Raw genomic sequence first — 22,814 nt, forward strand, 5'->3', positions numbered from 1 at the left:
AAAGCTTTAATATTAAATGGCATTGACCTGTATTTTGATCGTTTTGAATTGACTTTAGCAGAACATTTTTCAGATTTACCATTTTATTATTTTTATTTAAATCTGTTTACTTCAAAAGGGTCTACATGTGGCATGGTATGGCCTTAAAGAGAATAATTATTGAAATAACATGCCCTCCCTCCCTTTCAGACTGAAGAGGCTTTTGGAACAAGAAAAGCTCTACCAGGCCCGGAAGGAAAAGGAGAACAACAGGCGTCTTGAAAAAGTAAGAGAGGAACTGGTGAAGCTGAAATCTTTTGCACTGATGCTGGTGGACGAAAGGCAAATCCATATTGAGCAGATCGATCAACAAGCCGAAAAACTTCATGATCTAAACCAGAAATTGCACGAAAAGGAGCAAAAACTGAAAGTGGCCAGTGCCAAAGCAAAGGAGGACAACCAAAAACAACTGAAGCTAGAGGTTGAACTTGAGCACAAAGTTGCAAAATTTGTACAGGAGCATGAGGAGATGACAGCGAAGCTAGCCAATCGGGAGTCCCAGAATCACCAGCTGCGCCTGAAACTGGCCAGCCTGACTCGGAGGATTGAGGAACTGGAGGACGCAAACAGAATTCTGCAGAGAGCAGAGGAGGAACTGCAGGAGCTGCGAGACAAAATCAGCAAAGGAGAATGTGGCAATTCAACACTGATGGCAGAGCTGGAGAATCTCCGGAAGAGAGTCCTGGAAATGGAGGGGAAAGATGAAGAGATAACTAAAACAGAGTTTCAGTGCAGGGAGCTAAAGAAAAAACTCCAAGACGAAGAGAACCACAGCAAGGAGTTAAAGCTTGAAGTGGAAAAACTTCAGAAGAGGATGGGAGAACTGGAAAAGTTGGAAGAGGCTTTCAATGTTAGCAAATCAGAATGCACACAGTTGCATGCTAGCTTGGAAAGAGAAAAGAACTTGACAAAAGATTTAGCCAGTGAGTTGGAAGTGGTTAAAGGTAGGGTGAAAGATCTTGAGTGTTCTGAATCCAGACTGGAAAAGGCTGAGATGGGCTTAAAGGACGACCTGACAAAGCTGAAGTCATTTACGGTAATGTTGGTGGATGAGAGGAAAAATATGTCAGAGCGGATTAAACAAGAAGAAAAGAAGAGCAATGATTTGAATAATATGTTTAAGACTGAACAAGGAAAGGTGATGGAAGTCACTGAAAAACTTATAGAGGAGAGCAAGAGGCTTCTCAAGCTGAAATCTGAAATGGAAGTTAAGGTGAGCACTCTCACAAAAGAGAAAGATGAACTGAGGATGAAACTTGCTACTGAAGAGGAAAAGTCTAAGGATTTGAGCTCAAAGGTAAGCCTGATGAAAAAGAAGCTGGATGCGTTAGAAGAGGCTGAAAAGGAAGCAGCTAGAAGTAGACTTAAAAAGGAGATAGGCAGGTTTGCAGATGCATCTGGACAACATGACAATAAAGTGAAAGAGCTAACATCGGAAATTGAAAGACTGAAAAATCGTCTGAAGCAGCTGGAGGTCGTAGAAGGTGATCTCATTAAAACCGAGGATGAATATGACTTGCTGGAGAAAAAGTTCAGGACTGAACAGGACAAGGCTAACGTGCTCTCTCAGCAGCTTGAAGAAATGAAGAGTCAGATTGCCAGAAATAAAGCGATAGAAAAGGGAGAGGCAGAGAGTCAAGAGGCAGAGTTACGTCAAAGATGTAAGCTGGAGGAGGCAAAAACGAGAGACCTACAGAATGATGTTCAAGCACTCAAGGAAAAGATCCATGACTTGATGAATAAGGAAGACCAGCTTTCTCAGTTGCAGGTAGATTATTCTGTTCTTCAGCAGAGGTTTATTGAAGAAGAAAATAAAAAGAAAAGCATGAGCCAAGAAGTTATCAATCTTACCAAAGAGCTTGAGATCGCCAAAAGGTACAGTCGTGCTCTTAGGCCCAGCATGAATGGAAGAAGAATGGTAGATATTCCTATGACTTCTACCGGAGTACAGACTGACGTGATAGCCAACGAAACTGGTGAGGAGGAAACACCCGCTGTATTCATTAGGAAGTCAGTTCAGGAAGAGAACCACATCATGAGCAACCTGCGGCAAAGAGGGCTGAAGAAGCCCATGGAGAGGCCAGCTGTGCTTGACCGCTATCCTCCAGCTGCCAGTGAGCTCAGCATGAGGAAGTCCTGGATCCCCTGGATGAAGAGAAAAGACACGTTTTCCCACAACGGCCCAGAAAAAACATCCCAAACTAAGGTCGAGTCTACACAGTCTGAAATAGCAGTTTCAAAACCTCCAGGGCAACCACTGCATATTAGGGTCACTCCAGATCATGGAAACAGCACAGCAACTTTGGAGATAACCAGTCCACCGTCAGAGGACTTCTTTTCAAGCACTACAGTTATTCCCACCTTAGGACTGCAAAAGCCACGCATTACAATCATTCCTACAAGCAACACGGTTTCTCCAAAAAGCAGGCCAAATGAAAGCACTGTGAGTCCTGACCGGGCCATGTCCCCCGTTACGATCACAACTATCTCCAGGGCTAAATCTCCCGAAAGAGGCAGGGCATCTTTTACAGACAGGCCAATGTCCCCCATTCAGATTATGACTGTCAGTACAACAGCTGTGCCAGATGTCTCGGTCTCACCAGAACCTCAAGAGATGACCATGGGAAGAGCGGTTTTCAAAGTGACTCCCGAGAAACAGACCGTTCCCACGCCCATCAGGAAGTACAACTCCAATGCCAACATCATCACAACAGAGGACAACAAGATTCATATCCACTTGGGGTCGCAGTTTAAGAGGCCTGCGAGCACTTTGTCAGAAAACAGTAACCCCACGATCACGGTCAGGCCTGTCACCGTGATGACTGAAAGCAAAGAAGCTGCCACAGGGACTGTCTTGCGTTCTCCTCGCCACAGCAATCCTCCCAAGACACCCACCAGCAAAGTGATGAGCAGCATCACCATAACGCCTTTCTCCTCGGCGCCTCCAAGACCGACACAGTCTTTGGTGAGTTGTGGGAGCCTAGATACTCAAAGGCACCTCTTAGAAAAGTATTTTTTGAGTTGGGACTGCAAAGTGCATCCAGTACTTCTTCCGCTAATCTTCCAAAAATATTTGTATTTTCACGTACTCCATAAACAGTTACTAGGTGATTTTCAAAATGCTTTCCTCCTGAGCAAAGTTTTTCTACAGACCTCCATAAGAACCAAGTATTGACCCAACTGAGGAAGAAGAATCTAATGTCATGATATTATTGCTTATGTACAACATGGGGTCTACCAGGGTTAGAGTAGGTGCAAATAGCAATAGTATATACATAAAATGAATTTGGTGTCCAAACCTCAATCAGTTGTAATTAATTTGGAATTAGAATTAAAGGAACATAAGGTGTTATGGAAACTACACTTAGAGTGCTATAATGCTAAGTTGTCAGCTTAGCAACAATTAGAACAAAACAAATCAGATAAACCTATATTCCTAAATGTGTCAAATGAATGAAAGAAAATCTTGTTGTAAATTTTAGATTTTGTTATATAAAAATAAACGCACATCCAAACCCTCTCAAAGTAATCAACTCCCTGTATTCCATGATATTCTTTGTTATGCGAGACTGAGTTTTTATTGTTCAATACATTATTGCATAGAAAAATAATTATTTTAAACCTTCTATATTTCAGTTGCTACTGAAATGTTTCAAAATGATATCAGGTGGCGACTGCTCCCTAGATAGCTCACTTACCAGGTATAGATGAATTGAATACACTTTTAATTGTATTACATATACTAACACTGGAATGTACTGACATGCGTATCAGACTCAGTAGAAGCTACTCCCAGTGATTAATATAAAACTTTGGATTCATTTGTGTTTTGCTGGCACAAACTCACAATTCCCCTTTTAACTCTTTTAGGGTCACTCTGTACAGTACAGTAGTATGAGTATTTAATAAAGATATTGCTCATGGTAGGCCACATTCACATTACAAAGCCTGATAATAAAGGACACAGAATAATAGTATGTATTGTTGTGCAGTTGTGTTTTTTTTGCAGGAGGGAGGGATGGACAGATAGGTAGAAATAGAGAAAGGTCTATATATGATGTCTATACACACATGCAAGGTTTCTGGGTTCTGGGTCAATAATAAAGCTTTTGTCTGAGAAGTGAACAGCATGACTTCCCACATATTATTGAAGGAATAAGAAATAGAGCAGAGCTGTATATCCCAGCAGCCTCTCTGAACAGTGGTCATTCAGCAGGCACATACACACACTATGGACATACTCTCCCAGCACAGCACTGAGAGCAACACTTCCTTCTTTATAGGTCGTGCTGGTGAGGTACACTATTGTACTGTATTTCGTAGATTAAGTTTTGTTAAAGATTTTTTAAAAAATCCTTATCAGGAAAATCTAACCACAGCATCAAGAAATGCTAGATTAGACCGTTCCAGTTCTTTCGTTACACTTAAAAACAGGCAATCCATTGTGATTTCAGATGAGTTTTATACAGTAGCAACTGTTTTGTTTTCTAATTGCCTTTAACACTCGTTTACACCTCTCTCTCTCTCCCCTTCACCTCAGCCAGGGCAGGACGGACAGCTGGCTCGGCCCGCCCCCACACGCATCCCCATGTCGAAAGGTATGAAAGCGGGGAAACCGGCGGCGGGAGCCCCGGGGGCCGCGAGTGTGACAAAGTTAGAGTCGCGGGCGGAAAGCCAGTCGATGAAAATTGAACTGAAGAAGTCTCCAGCCAGCGGCTCGGCTCCTGCTGCTGGAGGGAAGGGCTGAGGGCCGGGGCCGGTGGAGGGGGCGTGCGCGGGCTCTCCTGCTGCCGTGGAAACCACTCCCCCCACCCCGGTACACTCATACTAACTCTGTGGAGCAAGCCCGGTATCATCACACCTTTTTTTAAATTATTTTTCAGATTTAATTTTTTCTTAAAACGATATGAGCTTTGCGGTCTTTTGTCTCTTTCAGTTGCAGTCCTGCAGGACTGAAAAAGTCCTGTGGCCTGTAGCTGTCACACTTCCTTATGGCCTGGCAGAGGTTTATTTTGTTACATTGTTAATTGTAATTATAAACTTGAACTGTAACCCTACAGTACATACATATACATAATGTGCGTGTTTGTGTGTATAAATCCAGTTTTATTATTGTATTTGATTACAGTCAACATAAAGATGTTTTAAAGCATGTTTATGTGCATTTGAGAGAATGAGACCTGTAATAATTGCAAGGCAAAGCTATTACTAACATAATGTGACATACTGGACTTAAATGATACTGTTTTATACCACTTTGTATACTGTTGTACACACTGAGATAGTATTTTGCTTTTAGCATAAAATAAAGCTCTGTTTGTTGTTTTGTTCTTTGCTTTGTTTTTAATGCAGTTTATTAAGTATGATCATTCAGTTTTAAAGATCTTTCTTATATCTTAGGAAATGAATTAATTCACTGAATCGTCTTCCACCTTGTGAGTTAGTGCAGAAACCCGTGGTCAAAGCTACAGATTTACTGCTGCCTCTATGCACCTAACTAGCATGTGGACTAATCTGCTCTTCATGCTTCGGGGGAAATGTACAGTATACAGAGGATGAACCACTCCCTTAGACATACTCAAGGGGCACTCCTGGATTGAAATGACGGGGTTGGATTTATTTTCTAGACCATGATTTTTGTCTGGATCTTTGCCTTTTATTAAACACATTTAAGGAGCACTTCTTAGCTTCTCACAAAGGAATAGCGCTAATTCCTTTCAGTTATTTATTTAAAATCTAGACATTTAAAAAAATTTGGAATGATGTGTTTTGAGCTCAAGGATTCAGAAATTCAGTGGTTAGGATTAGTTTTCTCTCTAGCTTTATTGTTAATATTGCAGTTCTAATTTAAAGGAATCCTGTAATATGTGAATATGTGAAGTTGTTTTGCGTTATTTTGAGATATGTAGTATGAAGCCTTTTACAAATACTCCAAGGAATCTTGTCCACTTTCTAAAACAATATGGAAATCACTGTAGAAGATAGGATGCTACTCAGCAGTAATTATGTAGTGTATGCTAATAGTAATTACTACTTATGCTAATTACAGCTTAACCAAGTTCCGTTGTACAACTAGGGTGATTTTCTTGACTTCCTTGAAATGAGAAAGAATGTGCTGTTAACACTGATACATTGTATTATGTATGTTACTCCATGGTACTCCAGACCAGCATGAAAATTGATTATATTTGTCACGATTGTAGTCCCTCCTCCTTAAGGGCGATCCGGCTCTTTTCACTTTGGACTTATTCCGTGCACCTGCCCCTTGTTCCAGCCTCCTTCCCGTTCCCCTTAAAAGCCAGACACTCAGTCAGTTCCTGGCTCTGCATCCGATTTCTGTATCGTGTGAGCCTGGCTCCTGATGAGTCTGGCTCCATCATGGTTTTAAGTCTTTGTTCCTGTTCCCCCTGCCGGTTCCGACCTGATTCCTGATTTTAATCTCCTGTTTCGGATGGATCGCCTGGCCATGGACTCTAGCTTGTTTTTGGATTCCCTGTCTGGAATACTTTTGGATTGTTTGCCTCGGCCACACCTCCCCCATGCACCAGCGCACATTGGACACGCCCCCCTGTTTTCATCCCCGTATTCCTGCATGACTTTTCCCCTGTGTTTCCTCACTACTTCGGATTGTGTCGTCCACATAGGGTCTGGAAAGAACTGTTCTGTTACAGTATTTAATGCTCCAGACACAGATTTTGTAAAATTGTCGTTCCAGAGTCTAATGAGTAAATGTCTGACCTTACAGGTTTTTTTTAAAAAAGTCACAGGTTTTTAGTCCAACATTTACAAGTTGGTATTTAAAAATATATAATGCAAAGCATTCTTGTTAACTTGAGGATGTTTCCCTAAAGAAATATCTAGATGAGATATACTTACTGAGATGGTCTTATGTCCTTTGTCGCATTTAGTCACAGCCAGGTATGAGAAATTCTACAGATCCGGTAACAAACAATTATCTGTAATCAACATAATGATTACAGCATTTGAAAACTGGAGCCACATTGCACAAGCCTATTTGTATATTGCACATTGCACACATTGTAACTTGCAATTAAAAATAAATCCAACTACCGAATTACTATCATAAATAACAGAACCAACCATAAATATTATTTAGCGAATCTTCTCTATGATGAATTAATATTTACGGAGTCCAAAAGAAAGTTGCTTGCTAACCTTAAGGTAATCTTAACAATAAAGACTAATAACTCTTTGTTCTGAATGTATGAGTGTAACACTATCGCCAGAGAAAGATGGAAAAACTGGCAGCCAAGTTCCTAATAGTATGTAATTGTTCAGCCTTCTGTTTTCACTTAAAAAGTCTCCTCATCACAAAGAGGTATGGATTTGTGAAACCAGTGGGAAACCCCAGACCTTTATTGAGTAATGGAACTTTACACACAGAGACTTCAAGTCACGAAATGTACAACAGGAACAGACAGGTCATATTTTGGAGCAGACTCATGATATGATCTGGTTGGGCTGTAAAATGATCCCAAATGTATTTGCTGGACTGATTGTAAACTTCCTGAAGGCCTATCACTACGAAGCACATAACACTGTAGAGTATTTAGTTTTATTATCTCTGATCCATGCATGGGATGTCTGCAGTTGGCTTCTGTGGACCTTGGGGACAACATTGATGTTGGAAAATGATGTGCAATCATCCCGAATGACTGTAAAGGAAACATCTTTCCCCTGTGCATTGTTGTCATACAATCATATAAAAAATAGTTTTTCACCACCCCCAAGACTTTCCAATGTAAATCCTCTCGCTTTTTTTCTGATATCATTAACACTTATGTAATGTGGATTCAATGACGATTCTTTTCAACACCTTTTAGCGCAGTTGTGTAAAACAGTTCAATTATCTGGAATATTTTCAATTAATTGTATGCATGCATCCACATTAGAACATAATATCACTGGAACGGTGAAAATGGAAGGAACCCATGCTGCTGGTTGGGTTGATCTGAGCTTCTTGATCTGAGAATTTTATTCAGATGTGCATAATCTCTCACATCTGGATAAGGCCTCACAGAAAGGCCTCAGAGAATCGGCTTCAGCAACATATTTGCACAAAACATTTACTGAGTAGAAACTGTATCTACATGAAATGAGACTTTATATTGCAAAGGCCAACTGAAATCAAAGCTAGGTTTTGTGTCAAGCTATTACACAAGACATGAAATGTCATTTCCAGCACATGCTAGGATTTACAGCAAGGGTCTGGCTCCATCTTGTGGACAACTGTGGGAAACGCTCTTTTGATAGACTTCATTTGGCTTTTCAACTGGCATCTTAACTGAATGTTCAAATCACTTTTAAAAAGATCCAAGTCAAAACATTTGTACAGCAAAAAATGCCTTTTCATTCATGCTTATGGGAAACTATAAGCATGAATAGCCAACAAAATATATTTTTGTTCTTTAAGAGAGTGCTTACCAAAGCCTTTATTCAAAAAATGGGGATGGCCAGCTATTGTCTGAAGCAAGCACTTCTAAAGTACAACAGAGAGAGAACAAAACACAAAAAATACTGCACAGTGTTCAGACTGTGAGATGACTTTCACAACTATGACTTTTACTAAAAACTCTCAACTCTCAAAGATATTTTTTTAAATAAGATTTTTCAGTTTAGAATTCAGCCACACTGCAAAATATATGGAGGGGTTTTTGTTCGTTCTCAACTTTTCCACAGAAAATCATACGCAGATAAACAACGTCATTCCACACCGACAGCAGTGTGGTGTCTTGTGCGGTTCTGGAGGAAGACAAGGCTGACTGTTCATCTGCACGCTTATTGAAGTGCATCAGCATGTCTACAGAGATGCCTTTAAAGAGACTAGATCCTCTTTCAGTTTTAGGACAGTAATTCTACTGTCTACTTTACTGAACAGTGCAACACATTCATGCACTTCTCTCACAACAAAATCCATGATATTGGTAACCACACTGTAGCCGATGATCTCAGATTCCGCAACGAACGATGACAACCACTCCCTCTGTTGATTTCCTGGTTTTGACCTTCTCGCATTTAACTCTGCGACTGGTCTGATACCTAAAATGAACCCCTCCTGACTGCAGCCATTCTGTTGATTTTTTACTGATGTCACCAGCGAGTCCCTGACTTCTGATCTTATTCATGCAGGCGTAAGGTCTGCTGCTATCACACCTGTGTTAAAAACAAAATCCTGACCAAGGCCACCAGGTCCAGAAACAGCTCAATTATAAACTCAAATGGCGTTTAATAAACTCTTGGAAACATTTCTTTCAGAGTTTAAACAGACGCAGACCACAGAAGTGACCACTGTTAAGGCAGTTAATGATTTGCTAGTGGGTTCTAAATGTTTTATCATTGCACTATATCACCTAATCCTTCAACTTTTGATAATATAAATCCCAGCATCCTATAGGACAGCATGGGAAATTACCTAAGGATCACTGGTTCTTCCCTCAATTATGCTAGAGATACCCACCTGATATGTGTGCTTTTTTACATCTCGGTCCACAGCTACGCACCCTGTGACAGCACACAGGGGAGAATGAAGAAGTGTAGTCAGGCTCCTCCAATCCACCCACCGGCGTGCCTGTCACCTTTTAACACTTGACACCTCGGCACTGAATTGGAGGTTCAGTGTCACTTGGAGGAGAGATGGGTACCCTCACCAGCAGCAGCACAGTCTTGCAAGCAATGAGAAAGACCTGGCCACTTAATCCCACTGTGCCCTTGAAGGCCCTGAGCAAATTGTGCACTGAAACCTGGGGAATCAGGGCTGTCGGTTAGTGATGTGACCCAGACTTGAACCTGAGGCCCAGATTTAGAATGGACTTCAGGCTCTGAATCATCTCCAGGTTATTGCACAAATTATTTTAATCTGCGAGGATTAAAATAAAGTCTTAATCTGAGATCTGCTGATTCTGGCCTTCTTACTCTGCCGGCAGCCTGGTTCCATAAAAACACGTACAATCAAGAGAGGGCCTTTAAATTCATTCAGTTTTTAGTAGCTAATTTCAGTGTTACTTGCAAGCCCATGCTTAAAGATGCAAGGGCATCAGGTTGAACAACACGGCTGCATAAGTGTTTTCATTCTTCCACTTGACTTTGTGTAAAGAAATACATCCTGTTCTCAATTTTAAATGCAATTCTCTGTAGTTGCCCCCTGTGACCTGTCTGTACTTACTTGTGTGCTGTGCCATGTCTTTTCACCAAAGCTTATAATGTATAGTTTAATTTTGTTCTCGGTTTCACAAAATCAGTTTGCACTGCCATTTTCCCCACTTTCATTTGCTTCTGTTCTATGTGCTATTGTACGGCACTTTGTTTTTTTTTAAAGTGCTCCTAAATCAATTGTTTGATAATGATATAGCGGTTTTCAAGTACACTGCTGAGGTGACTTAATGGTTTAACGGTCCTGTAGAAATAACCAGTCTCAGCAGCCTAGTCTGTCAACAAATTAAGTATAAAATGGGAATGTTACAGGAATGTTTTTAAAAGTATTTAACAGACCAATATAAACAAAACATTTTTATGGTTCCTAACTAAAAAAATAATCAGGACACATGGAGAGAGAACAAATCTGTGATGTAAGTGAATTGACTTGATGGATGGTACCGAAATTGCACATTGTACTTTGAGTATTATAAATATTACTAACAGTAACACTATAGCACATGCACAGGACACAATCCAGAAATTACATGAAACAATCAAAACTGGATTTTACATAATCATTATTCAATTATGTGTGTGCTCCCTGTTGTTTTTGCTAATATCATTTTAAATAAATATTTCAGATACACATTATCCCGACAGACCTGGTCTGAAAGCTGATTGAGGTGAATGGACACAGCAGGTGAACTTGGGTTTGTAGAACTGACTTGCATGAGGCGGCTGTTCATCAATTTGATCCCTTTGCTCTGTTCCCTGTCCCTAACACACCCCTTGCACACCCCTTGTTCTCTTACAAAGTCTGGATAGAGCACTTAAAATCCCTGCAGCCATATCACCCTGCAACTCACACCTGGCAACCCACTGAAGCTCAGCAGGTGTGAGCCTGGTCAGGACCTGGATGAGAGACCTCCTGGGAAAAACCAATGTTGCTGCTGGAAGAGGTGTTAGTGGGGCCAGCAGGGGGCGCTCACCCTGCGGCTCATGCGGGTCTTAATGCCCCAGTATAGTGACGGGGACACTATACTGTAAACAGGCGCCGTCCTTCGGATGAGACGTAAAACCGAGGTCCTGACTCTCTGTGGTCATTAAAAATCCCAGGGCGTTTCTCGAAAAGAGTAGGGGTGTAACCCCGATGTCCTGGCCAAATTTTCCATCGGCCTTTATCAATCATGGCCTCCTAACAATCCTCCTCTATGAATTGGCTTCATTACTCTGCTCTCCTCCCCACTGATAGCTGATGTGTGGTGAGCGTTCTGGCGCACTATGGCTGCCGTCGCATCATCCAGGTGGGGCTGCACACTGGTGGTGGTGGAGGGGAGTCCCCATTACCTGTAAAGAGCTTTGAATGGAGTGTCCAGAAAAGCGCTATATAAGTGTAAGCAATTATTATTATTATTATAATTATTAAAGATTCAATTCAACCTCCAAATACTTCCACTCTGTCACAGCGTTGAATTCCAGCCATGAGAAGAATACTAACAGTCCACATGCTGGCTGTAAGGAGGGTCAACATCATAGGCTTCGTTCAGGGGGTGAATGAAACTGAGGGCTCTAGTAATTCATTTGTATTAGTAGTCCATTTGTGTGACAATGTGGTGGGTGGACATGCTAAGTGCTTTGAGAATCTCTTAGTGCTGAAAAAGAGTCAATAATAAAATTACACCAAAAACATACTGTAATTTTCTAAATGTTTTTTTCCACTAGTTAAAAGTGAAATTAGAATGCTGATGCACGCCAGTACATCATCTGGAAGAAGGAATACATAAAAAATTGACACAAGGGAATGTTTTATTGTCTGGAAAGAAGATTTTGTCAGTGATGTTTTTGAGCTGGTGAGAGACATGCAACAAACGCATCTTTTGTGGATTATCACTCAGCGAGAGGGTGTCATGGTCGTAGTGCATTGTGGAAATCTCAGCCCTATAACAACAACTCAGTAATGAGTTCTTCTCTTCATCTTCAGGATACTGTGACTGACAATTTCAGAGAGGAACTAGACACTTTGAAAAGTGAATGTTGGAATGCTGCGGTTGTAGGTTGCACATCATCTTAATGTCCACCCAACAATCACTTCTCATCACTCAGACTATGTTAGAATGACTGGTAGTGTTAATGATCATCCACATCCTGGTATCTCATACAGGTATGTCACCACAGCAAGACAGGACTGGAACAATAAGCCAGAGACAGAGCTGTCATCTGTCTTGAAATGGAGCAAGTAGTGACATACTGACGACATACTGTAAGGCAGAGGCTATTGTTTGTGGTGCTTATGATGTCTTTTCATGGCCAGATGTTTATTCATTAATATCATCTGCATGGCAATACTGAGCAGCAGTTGAAGGTAACCTTGGTCACAGATGATGTGAAGATGTCAATTCGTCTGATGCGTCAAGGTTTAATCGGAGTTCTGCTGATAGCCACCTCCTTGCGACTGTAATTAATACCAGATTAAGCAATTAGCAAGAATTATTGAATGTGAGGGGTTTGGTGGAAGAAAAGTGATGGAATGGGATGTGACTAATGATTGAATTATGATTCAAAGATGTTGTTAATTTAAGGCTACAGTATGTGTAGATATTATCGTCTTTCCACTGTTAGTGTCTCCACATAGCCAGGTTTAAACAGGCATTCTTTCGTTTACACATGGTCCAATGTCAAATTACCCTGATCGCCCATTATAAACCCAAATTAACACTTGTGGAACATGTTGAACCTTTAGATTCAACTGCGACATAACACATAGACCTTACTTGATCTTGAAAGCAGTACAGAGCTTTTCCACGGTGATTGGCAGTTCTCTTAATCATCTCTGTGATGGTCAGTGTCTTCTAGACTGCAGGCATGTGTCAAGGTACAAGGTGATCACAAAAGTATTTGTTTCTTTTGCTTATTGGTTTTATAAAGCTAACCAAACAGTGCTTTCGCCATCTGAACTTGTGGAGTGTCAGAAAACTATTTCACTCACAGAACTGCATTTTTATGATCTCTCAGTGAAGTATGATTTGGAAGGATTATGTCACTTTCACATGGATGGCAGTTGGTACTCAACCAGAGAATACACATCTGAGAAATCATTTGCGTAATTACTGTCAGATTTGACAGTGAACTTAAAACTAGAAAAATAAAATTTAAAATAAAAATGTTACTTTCAAAACCTAATTTATTATATAGTTCCACCAGCTTCTTTCGCCTCACATATGACAAGTCTTTTGTGAAAATATTTGTCCGCTTATTCCAAAATGCTTACGAACTTCACATTTCTGTCTTGAAAGCACTGCTTACAGGAACTTTGTAAAATCCTGTATTTACTTTTATAATACAAATGAATAATGATTAATCAGATTTATTTTTTCCACACCATAAACCTATTGCTAGATTTGAACCTTCTACACATTGCAGTGAGAGCAGCAAACTGTGCTGTTGGGAAGAATTAATTGAAAAGCAACCCTTTATTGTATTTGAGATGCTTTTTGATGGCGTTTATCAAGGAATACTGGAATTAAATGAAAAGACCACGGAAACAAATCACTCTACAGGACTTCAAGCATTAATACAAAACAGAGATGCAATATAGAGCCATTTATTGGAAGGAAATCACATTGAGGGAAATAAATAATAGGTAATACAAGACAAGACATTGAAAAGAAAAAAAGCTATCACATATAAACAAGGTATGTACACAGGAAATATAAGACAGCGACTGAGGCCTTTGATGCAATTATTTATACTTCTATGGGCTTAAAAGTTTCCTTATTAAGGCTGGAATAACTGAGTGTGATGAGATAATTTGGACAATGCAGAAAAGGCGCAGAGGATGAAGAATGCTCACAAGTGTTATTAAAATTCAGGTCTCTGTTGCCTGTCATATGCTTCACACCACGATTGCTTTTAAATGTAACCGCAAACATTCTTTTCAGCTCTAAAGAAAGTCATGAGTTTTGGCTGTTGATCGGCAATGTGTGGTGAAGACAAACATCATGGATCCAAAAATTCAAAACACCACCAAGGACAATAACACTATATTAAGATGTTTTACGTGTTTATGTGCTCCTACAGTACATTTTTATAGCATTGCATGAAGGCAAATGCAGACGTGAAATTTCCATCTAGGACCAGTAATTTTATTGAGGAATTTTTAATGGAGTTTCTCAATAACTCAATAACATTAACTTTAAAGTGGAAAGTCTGAGATTCTGACTGCTTCTGCTGTATCGTGCTGCTTGCGCAATTGCAGACCTCTACCACGCTGATGTGTTCTGAATAAGGCAACATGGGCCTTTTCCCCCTGTTTTTTTGTGTAATGTTTCACCCTTTTAAAAAAAAAAGATTCACAAAGAAACAGGTCCCTCGAGAGATCTTGTTTGGCAGTGTTGTTGGTGCTTCTTGAGATATTAAAATGATATCTTCTGATATCTGCACGAAAATGTGAAGAAAACAATTCCAGCATATTCTATCTAGTGCAATGTAGAGCCCCAAAATGGCTCGAGCAATAAAATCACTCATTTGGAAGGCTGGCTGAGCCCATTGGTTTGAAACTAGGCGATGTCCCAGTTTCAAAGTGTTTATTTTTTTTTCAAAGTAAAGCTTCAAAGCATTAAGGATACTTATTTCCCTGGAGCTACACTTTGCAATGAACAGTGTGGGATAACCTTTGGGCTGGGTGGGTTGGAGTAAGACAGAATGTGCTCTGCTTACTAGCAACAGCCTCTGTGATTTACTGAGCACATACAGTATCGCAGTATTGTCGCCATTAGACATAACATCACTCCTCTAATCCAATTAACTGCTTGAAGCTATGCATCTTGCAGTAACATAAATATAGTTACAAATTAAGGAAGCCATTCAGCCCATCTTGCCTGCATTTTATTTTTCAGTAGCCACAGTAATTGATCCAATAAAGAGTGAGGTGGAAGGTTCCGAAAACGCAGAAAAAGGGCATGTTACCAAATGTGTAGGCATGACAGTTACAGAGAGTGAGCTCGGCTGATTAAGGAGAAGAGGGGAGACCCTCTTTTAATCATGGTGGATCAATAAAACTGTAATATACTTTTCTAAAAATTAAAAAACGTATAACGTTTTTACTCTGACCTCCCTCCCTGTTACAGTATATCAAAAGGATGATATAAGAAATTAGAAGAAAGAGATTCAGACAAACCGCAGGAACACTTAATTTCCTTTGTTATAACTGTGCTGTAATGAACTTTATTATTGTATAATATTGCTGAATTAGTAATAAAAACAAGATACAAAAAGTAAAGAAAATGTGCTCTACTGAGAATGAAAATAAATAAGCCAGTGTAAGCTATGATATCATAACAGTGATCTTATTTGGTTGCATACGCAATAATTTAAACTATAGGGAGACTGTAGTAAAGTGATATATATAAATGAATGTATAAGTAAGACTGGACTTGCAAGTAATAGTCCATCAGATGGCTCTACCTCATTACCCGCCAGAAAGCAAAGGAGAAAACCGGGAAGAACTGGGGAGCTGGGGGACAGTTGAAGAGAGTTATCGTGAGAGTGAGATGTCGGATCGGTAGTGTAATGTTCTGTACAGCCAAACTTGACTTAAAATAGTTCATTGTTCCACACACGCCTCCCTGTCATTCTTTGCTTCATGTGAAGATACAACAGAGACTCCAATGTGTTTTTTTTAGAAGTCCAATATTCATTTCCATGTGAAATACTACAGATAAATGCTAACCATTTCTGAAAAAAACAGAAATGCTAAACAGTGACAACAAAAATATTACCCTGGAGAAGCTTGTTGCACGAGCACCATTTGCGATGTTCCCGGACTGGTTAATCTGCCACTCGCAGAGATTGAAGTGCCTAACCCCCGCGACTACTGATGTTTTACTGGCATTTCAGTCCTGGACGCGCGTGCAGAGAATCCTGCCCAAAAAGGAGATGTGGTTTAAATGTCGCTTTAATAAGTAACATATTGGTAGTTACGCCACAGCCTCTGCCCTTGTTCTCTCCTCAGCTGAGCTTCCTAGCAAAATAATTTGTTATCGTTAACCATAACACTGTATTGTCTCCACATTATCAAATGTAATATTTTGGTCATGGGTAAAAAATATTTTACATGTGAGATGAAGACACATCCAGTAGTTATCACATAATCCCTCTTTGTAAGAGGCAGTTGCCACAAAATAGCAGACTGTTGTCTTCCTGGTGAAACCCGCAAGATCAGGTAAGACACAGACATGTGTTGTGTAACGTGTTTATTCTTTGATTATTTTTTTTTAGAAAATGTTGTACACCAAATGAGAATGTCATCGAGATGAGGCCATGTAGTTGCATCCCGTCCAGTACCAGAGCAGCACCTGTCCTTCTGGGGGCCTGAGGGGTCACAGGACATCAACGCAAAGGAGTCTGGTGCTGCTGTTGATACCGAAAGCAATTATATATATATATTTATATATAAATATATATATATTTAATTTCTGTTTTTGTTGTACTGATGTACTGTACATACAGTCGTGTGACAAAAGAATGGTGACACTGCCCATGTCTTTAAAAGGTGAGCAGATGATTTCACCCTGCTATATTAAGAAAAGTTGTGTGTGATTCAAAGTAGGGGTGAGAAACTCCCGGTATTTATCAGGGCTTCTTAGTTCAGGTCCCTGTGACCCCACTGTCTGCTGATTTTCATTCCAGCTGAGCTTCCTAATCAGTTAGTTGAACCCCAGATCAGTTGGACAGCTCACCAATTCTTCCTTTTTGAATTGTTTTTAGAGACGTTGGCAATAGAAATTCACAAGAAGCTTGTAAACCACAGCTTTTCAAGATGCAAAGATCTCATGAAAGATAAATAGACAAAGTTTTAGGTCAATTAAGGTTGCAGTCAAGATACTGAGAGGACAGTCAAAAAAAGTAAACCATCTGAACAGAACAGGGAAGCCCTGGACTAAAAACTGTTGACTGTTGTTGTAAAAAAACATAAAGGATAATGTGGATAATTTTCCTTGGCTTTGCTTCCAAATAACCATCCCACCTCATTTACAGTAAGTTGGTCCTTGCAGGTGGTTGTCTTCCTGGCTCTCTGGCCTGGTTGTATTTCAGCATTCAATATTTTAGCACAGCACAGTAGCACAGCTGTCACGATTATAGTCCCCCCTCCTTAAGGGCGCTCCAGCCCTTTCACTTTAGACTTAATTCTGTGCACCTGATCCCTTTTCCCAGCCCACCTTAAAAGCCAGGCGCTGACGCTCATCCTGGCTCTGCATCTGGTTTCCGCACCGTGCGAGTCCGGGACCTGGAAGCGCCCGGTCCCGTTCCCTGTCCGCCGGTTCCGACCCGGTTTATGGTTTTAATTCCTTGTTTGGATGGATCTCCTGGCTTTGGACTTACTCTTGTGTTTTTGGATACCCTCTATGGATTACTCTTTTGGATTGTTTGCCTCGGCCACACCTCCCCCGTGCACCAGCGCACTTTGGACACGCCCCCCTGTTTTCAGCCCCGTATTCCTGCGTGACTTTTTCCCAGTGTTTCCCCACTTCTTCGGTTTGTGTCGTCCGCATAGGGTCCGGAAAGAACTGTTCGTTACAACAGCACTACTGAGCCTACTAGATATATTTGTACCTTAGCGCTCTATTGCTTCAAACGAATCATTGCCTTAATGAGACAGTTTTGTTTCCAGCTGTTAAAATAATTGTGATTCCATGAAATTGATTAAATGTTTCAGGTACCATAAAATCTCCAGTTGTGTAGGTACTGTGAATACAATTCAAAATGGAAATTAGTAGTTTGATTCAGGATTCAGTTAAGAAACGGAGAACTTGTTTGGAAAGAAAATCATCTTTGAAATGCATTTTGAAAAAGTACAAGCAAGGTCCCAAGCAAAGTTTTCAAGTTGAAGACCGTGAAGGAATGAGATAGGAGTTTTTAGGGAAGTAAAATGGAATAAAATAGATTCGGATGGCAACATTTAAACTATATTCTGCTAGAGTCACAGAGCAGACTCATTACTATAATAAATCAAAGTCTAAAAAACAGTGCTCCAAACGGATTAATGGATTAAATAAAAATGGAAGAAGAAAATGTTTAGAGAAATTAAAGGAAGATCCAGTTAAAGAAACTGAGGACAAGGAACTGCAAGCACAAACCAATATACTGTAGAAAGGTCAAGAGTGGGATATGAAACTACAAGAAGATGAGAAAGAAAAGACTAATTGAGGAAATTAATATTTCACCCTGGTGCTTACGGAGGAAGTGATTGGCAACCTGGCTCAAACTGAAGAAAGGCAGGGGTATGTATTACAGTAATTGGTCTCAGCCCTAGAATAGACAGAACTAAGAAGCTGGAGCTCTTAAAACATACACATCTTCACTGTTAACTGAACTAAAGGAAATGGTTGTATGTATTTTAAAACCTTGACAAGCATTTGGGAGGTTCAGCAGAGGGGTCATTACTATTGACTGGAAAATTGCAAGTGTAGCATGCATGCACATAAGGGATGGAGAATCCTTTTTGTCCTGACAGCTCTAATTCTGTTTTATAAGAGGATGAGAATTAGACATACATTAAAAGATTCTCACAATGGTAGAATTATTCTAGAGGGTGATCAGTATGTATTTAGTAAATGTAGGCCTTACTTAAAAAAACCTGTTACACATCTTTCAAAAAGAAACAGTAGGAATTAATTCAAAAAGAGCTTGTGAGATGGTATATTTGGATTTTATAAAAGGTTTTGATCGAGTTCCAGGTAAAATAATATTTCTTAAATGGCAGGCTGGAGATATCAAAGGTATAGATATGTATGTGTTTGGTCTGAGAAGGGGTCAATGGATAGAAAAGAGAGAGTACAGATGAAGGCTGAATGTAATCAATAGTGAATTAGAAGTATCTGGTTTAAGACTTAGTAAGTACATTTAGTAAACTGGTCATGTTTGCAGATGATCCCAAAATAACAGGAAGTTGTAGAAGCTGCTAAAGAAATGCATGAAGAAATGATTCAGGACTGACAGATGACATGTCGTCTAATGCACATTTCCAGTGTTACATGTATGAAGCAAGAAATAAACTGAGTAAAAAATAAATGAACCATTAAGAAGTGGCTTATGAAAAAGACTTGGGAGCTTACATCGACAAATCGTTTTCCCCCTCCAGACAATGCTGGGAAGCAATAAAATGCTAAACAGAATGTTATGTTATGCTACATACAGTACTCAAAGGTGTAGAATTTAAATGAAAGTATGCTATCTTTAAACTGTTCAACGTAATAACGAGACCTGATTTAGGACACTATGCAAAATTTTAGTCCCCATGTTATGAAAGAGACATTACTGCTCTGGAATCAGTCTAAGTGAGACTTGCCAGACTTAAAGGAATGTCTGACATTGTCAGGTTAAAAGAACTGAAACTTTTGATTTTAAGTCGCAAATGAAAAATACTACAGTACGAAGAGACTTAATTATTGTATTCAGAACCCTCAACGGATAGCAAAGACTTCTGGAAGATCAATAGTGAGACATGAAAGGAGGACACAAATAAAAACTGAGGGATATTGAATTTAAAACTGAGAATAGGAGGCAATTCTTTATGCAAGTAGTTCTGTGAAGACTATGAAGACGTTATACAACATGTTGTAGACATTGCCTCACAGACCTACAGTAGACTCATGTACTGTATTAGTAATAAAACAAATCGGAAATACCATATGGCTTGCTTTGTATTCTGTCATATTCTTATCAGTATTTTCTCCCTTCTGTAAAATAATTAAAAAGTGATTTTATCAACTTTGTCCAAATAAAACAAGTAAAATGTAAGCATTTAGCAAAAGATGGACTGTTACACATTTGTTTTTAAAGAAATTAGCCTTAGGTCTAAAATTGGCTAGACTTATCAACAGGATCTCCTAAAAAACCTGTAAAAGAACTGTAAGAAATTTAATCTAGCCTCAATGACTCACACGAATGCTTGAAGTGTGCATTTATGTTACTAAAACCTAATTTTATTTTTACTAGTCAAAGGCTATATTTGAGAAAATAAAAACTTTTTGTTTTTAACTTCCAGACCTGGAAACTGACTAAAACAAATCATAAGAATCTTCACAAAATTAAAACTAAGTACTTGATGCTGAGCATCTATTGGACAGAAGTAGGAACCGCCTGGGAAAATTTGCATCCTTCAAATAGTAAGTTTGCAATCTAAGATTAGTGAGTGAGTGGAAATTTTGACTTAATCCAGATCCACCATCCCAGGGTCAATTAGGATTATAAGTGCGTATCTGAAACTCAACACAGCTGTAACACTAAAATTACGTCATGTAATTCATAAAATTGATGAACTGCAGTTTAGTTACTGTCATCCTTTGGTTTAAGGAATTTTATAATTTAGTAAACATATGTGAATTGTTGCAGATCATCATAAATCTGGCTAAATTAAATTACATCACCTTTGTAAATTTGACACTGGAAGACATCATGGAAATATGAATCCAAATGCATTTAGAAAACAGAGCATCCTTACCTCATTCATAGAGTCTGTGTACAGCTGTCGAAAACAACTTACCAACTAGGTGGCACACAAATGAATAGGTGTGCTTGGCAATCTTTAAAGGAAATTATTAAAATTAAAATTTCCTTGCCAGCAGAATTCTGTCAGCACAGGGGGAACTTAGTGACCTTTGTTTTAGTGGTATTTTCTAAAAAGTTAATGATTTATGCTAGAACTGACGAGATAACCTTGTTCCACAGTTGTTTTTCATATTTAGACTGTGCACCCTAATGATCAGGGTTGAGAACCCTGCTTGCAAATTCTTCGTACACAAAGTCACATGATGGGGAGCTACAAATAAAACATTTTTTTTTAAATAAAATGAACTGCTTGGAGTTATATTTGTTGTAATGAATAAACATTTATATGTACAGTACCTTGTATCTAGGATCATTTTTTATTTAAGGTACATAAGTGTAAAGACCCAATATTAACCATCATACTCCAATAATGCTATTGGATGCAAGCAGAGTCAAACAGTTCCACAGTAATGGATTGTCTGTGTATGTGTGGGGAGAGAGACATGCATTTGTGTGGTATTCATGCACACATTCCACTGTCTTCAATGGAAGACAAATATGTAGCTGTATTTTAATTTTAATCTAATTAGAACTTTTATTTTCTTCCTTTTTAGAGTGTTTCCATATCAGATTAATGACTTGTACAGTATGTTAAGAACAAAATATACATAAGTCATATAATAAACCTGCTCTGCAGCAATGCCATATATTTATCTCCAACTCTATCTCTGGACAGGTCTTAATTCATAAAATATCAATCTATATTTTTTATTAGTCTTATCCAGTACAGGGTTGTGGTATAGATCCTTATTAAATTGTAACTTTTGAAAATTTACAAAACTTAAATTTAAGAACAACTAAAAAAAACATTTAGTTTTTTTTTGTGGGGTGAATTAAGTGATTTACTGAAACAAAATCTGACGAACCTGAAACCTTCAACCCATAATTACCAAAGTCCCTTTATTGAAAACATTTTTACTTGTGTAATTAATATATACCTCACCAGGACTCCCAATCAATAGAACGATGAAGGATGAACCGGATTTGGGCTCAACACAACCAGTGCTGGTCTCCTGATATAAAGTGTTCAGTTGCAGAGCTGGTTCTCCTGGCTTTTGGCAGAGCACATTTCACTAGATACCGTTCAGATATCCTTGTCAACAACCCTGGGATTCATGGGGCTGAGCTGTGCACAGGGTAAGCCTTTGGGCTCATGGTTGGTGACTAGGTTGGTTGGTTCAAGTCCACACTGCAGACACTGCTGTTATGTCCTTGATCAAATCACCTGCCTGCTCCGGTCCACCCAGCTGTATCAATGGGAAACTGTGTTGCTGTGGGGGGGGGGGCATAATCCCTGCAATAGTCTGGTGTGTGATCGAAGGGGGTGGTATGTGCTCTCTAGTCTGCTTAATGATGCAGACAGAAATAAGAATAATTTCTGTCTTAATGAGCAACTTTGGCACCAGTATGGACTTTTTACCCTGAGACGCATGATACTACATTTTTGTGAGGCACTTTGTCAGGTTGCTGTTTATCTCCCTGTGTCTGCAGTCTAACGAGCTCTGATGGTCTATTGGTGGCTTCTAAACTGGACCGAATGTGGATCCTCCATGTCACTAATGCCTTTAGTGAGTGTGGAGCAGGACTCATTACCAGCACTGAGCCTGTTACAGAAGGTGACATCACCTTCTTGGAGCCTGGGTACCCCTGGAATCTGACCTTTCTTCCAGGCAGAATTCACTGCTCTCTGGCGGGCGGTGACCGTGAGGCCCTGAAGCTGGCGTTGCCTGTTAGCGACCATGATCAAATTCTGGCAGGGGCAGAGCCGCGCTCGTCACAGGCTCGGTGATGTCAGCTACAATGAGAAATACAGCCTGAGGCCTCCTTCTCCCCCTAATTCTGGGTGGTACGACAATGGATCAATTGACCACAGGTGTCTAAGCCTCCTCCTGTTTCACTTTAGATCATTACAACTTAAGGAAAACTACGATTGTCCCCCAAGAGACTGCATGTCAGGTTGCAAATGCGTGGTGCTCGAAGAATTCAACTCTAAACTCTGAACGTTGACGTGC

At 39.7% G+C, this 22,814-nt stretch overlaps 1 protein-coding gene and 1 long non-coding RNA gene across 11 annotated transcripts in view; one reads left to right on the plus strand and one right to left on the minus strand.

Moving 5' to 3' along the window:
* LOC107078298 (uncharacterized) overlaps positions 1–20,766 on the minus strand; it is a 29,843-nt gene extending 9,077 nt beyond the window's left edge. The window contains exon 1 of the long non-coding RNA XR_001479238.2: positions 20,696–20,766. This is a non-coding gene — a long non-coding RNA (uncharacterized lncRNA). The remainder of the gene's footprint in view (positions 1–20,695) is intronic.
* filip1b (filamin A interacting protein 1b) overlaps positions 1–21,098 on the plus strand; it is a 59,438-nt gene extending 38,340 nt beyond the window's left edge. The window contains exons 5-9 of one of the 10 annotated variants that reach the window (XM_069196686.1): positions 190–3,004; positions 3,676–3,740; positions 4,580–4,637; positions 10,836–10,904; positions 16,471–21,098. In XM_069196686.1, coding sequence (XP_069052787.1) covers positions 190–3,004; positions 3,676–3,740; positions 4,580–4,637; positions 10,836–10,865 — 2,968 coding nt within the window. In that variant the 3' untranslated portion in view covers positions 10,866–10,904; positions 16,471–21,098. Of the gene's footprint in view, positions 1–189; positions 3,005–3,675; positions 3,741–4,579; positions 5,370–10,835; positions 10,905–16,470 lie in introns of those variants that run through there. The other 9 variants (XM_015354730.2, XM_015354738.2, XM_015354746.2 and 6 more) reach the window with 9 other exon arrangements.
* The last annotated feature ends 1,716 nt before the right edge of the window (positions 21,099–22,814 follow it).

The sequence above is a fragment of the Lepisosteus oculatus genome, chromosome 2 (genome assembly GCF_040954835.1).
Source record: "Lepisosteus oculatus isolate fLepOcu1 chromosome 2, fLepOcu1.hap2, whole genome shotgun sequence".
In the NCBI taxonomy this organism is placed as follows: domain Eukaryota; kingdom Metazoa; phylum Chordata; class Actinopteri; order Semionotiformes; family Lepisosteidae; genus Lepisosteus; species Lepisosteus oculatus.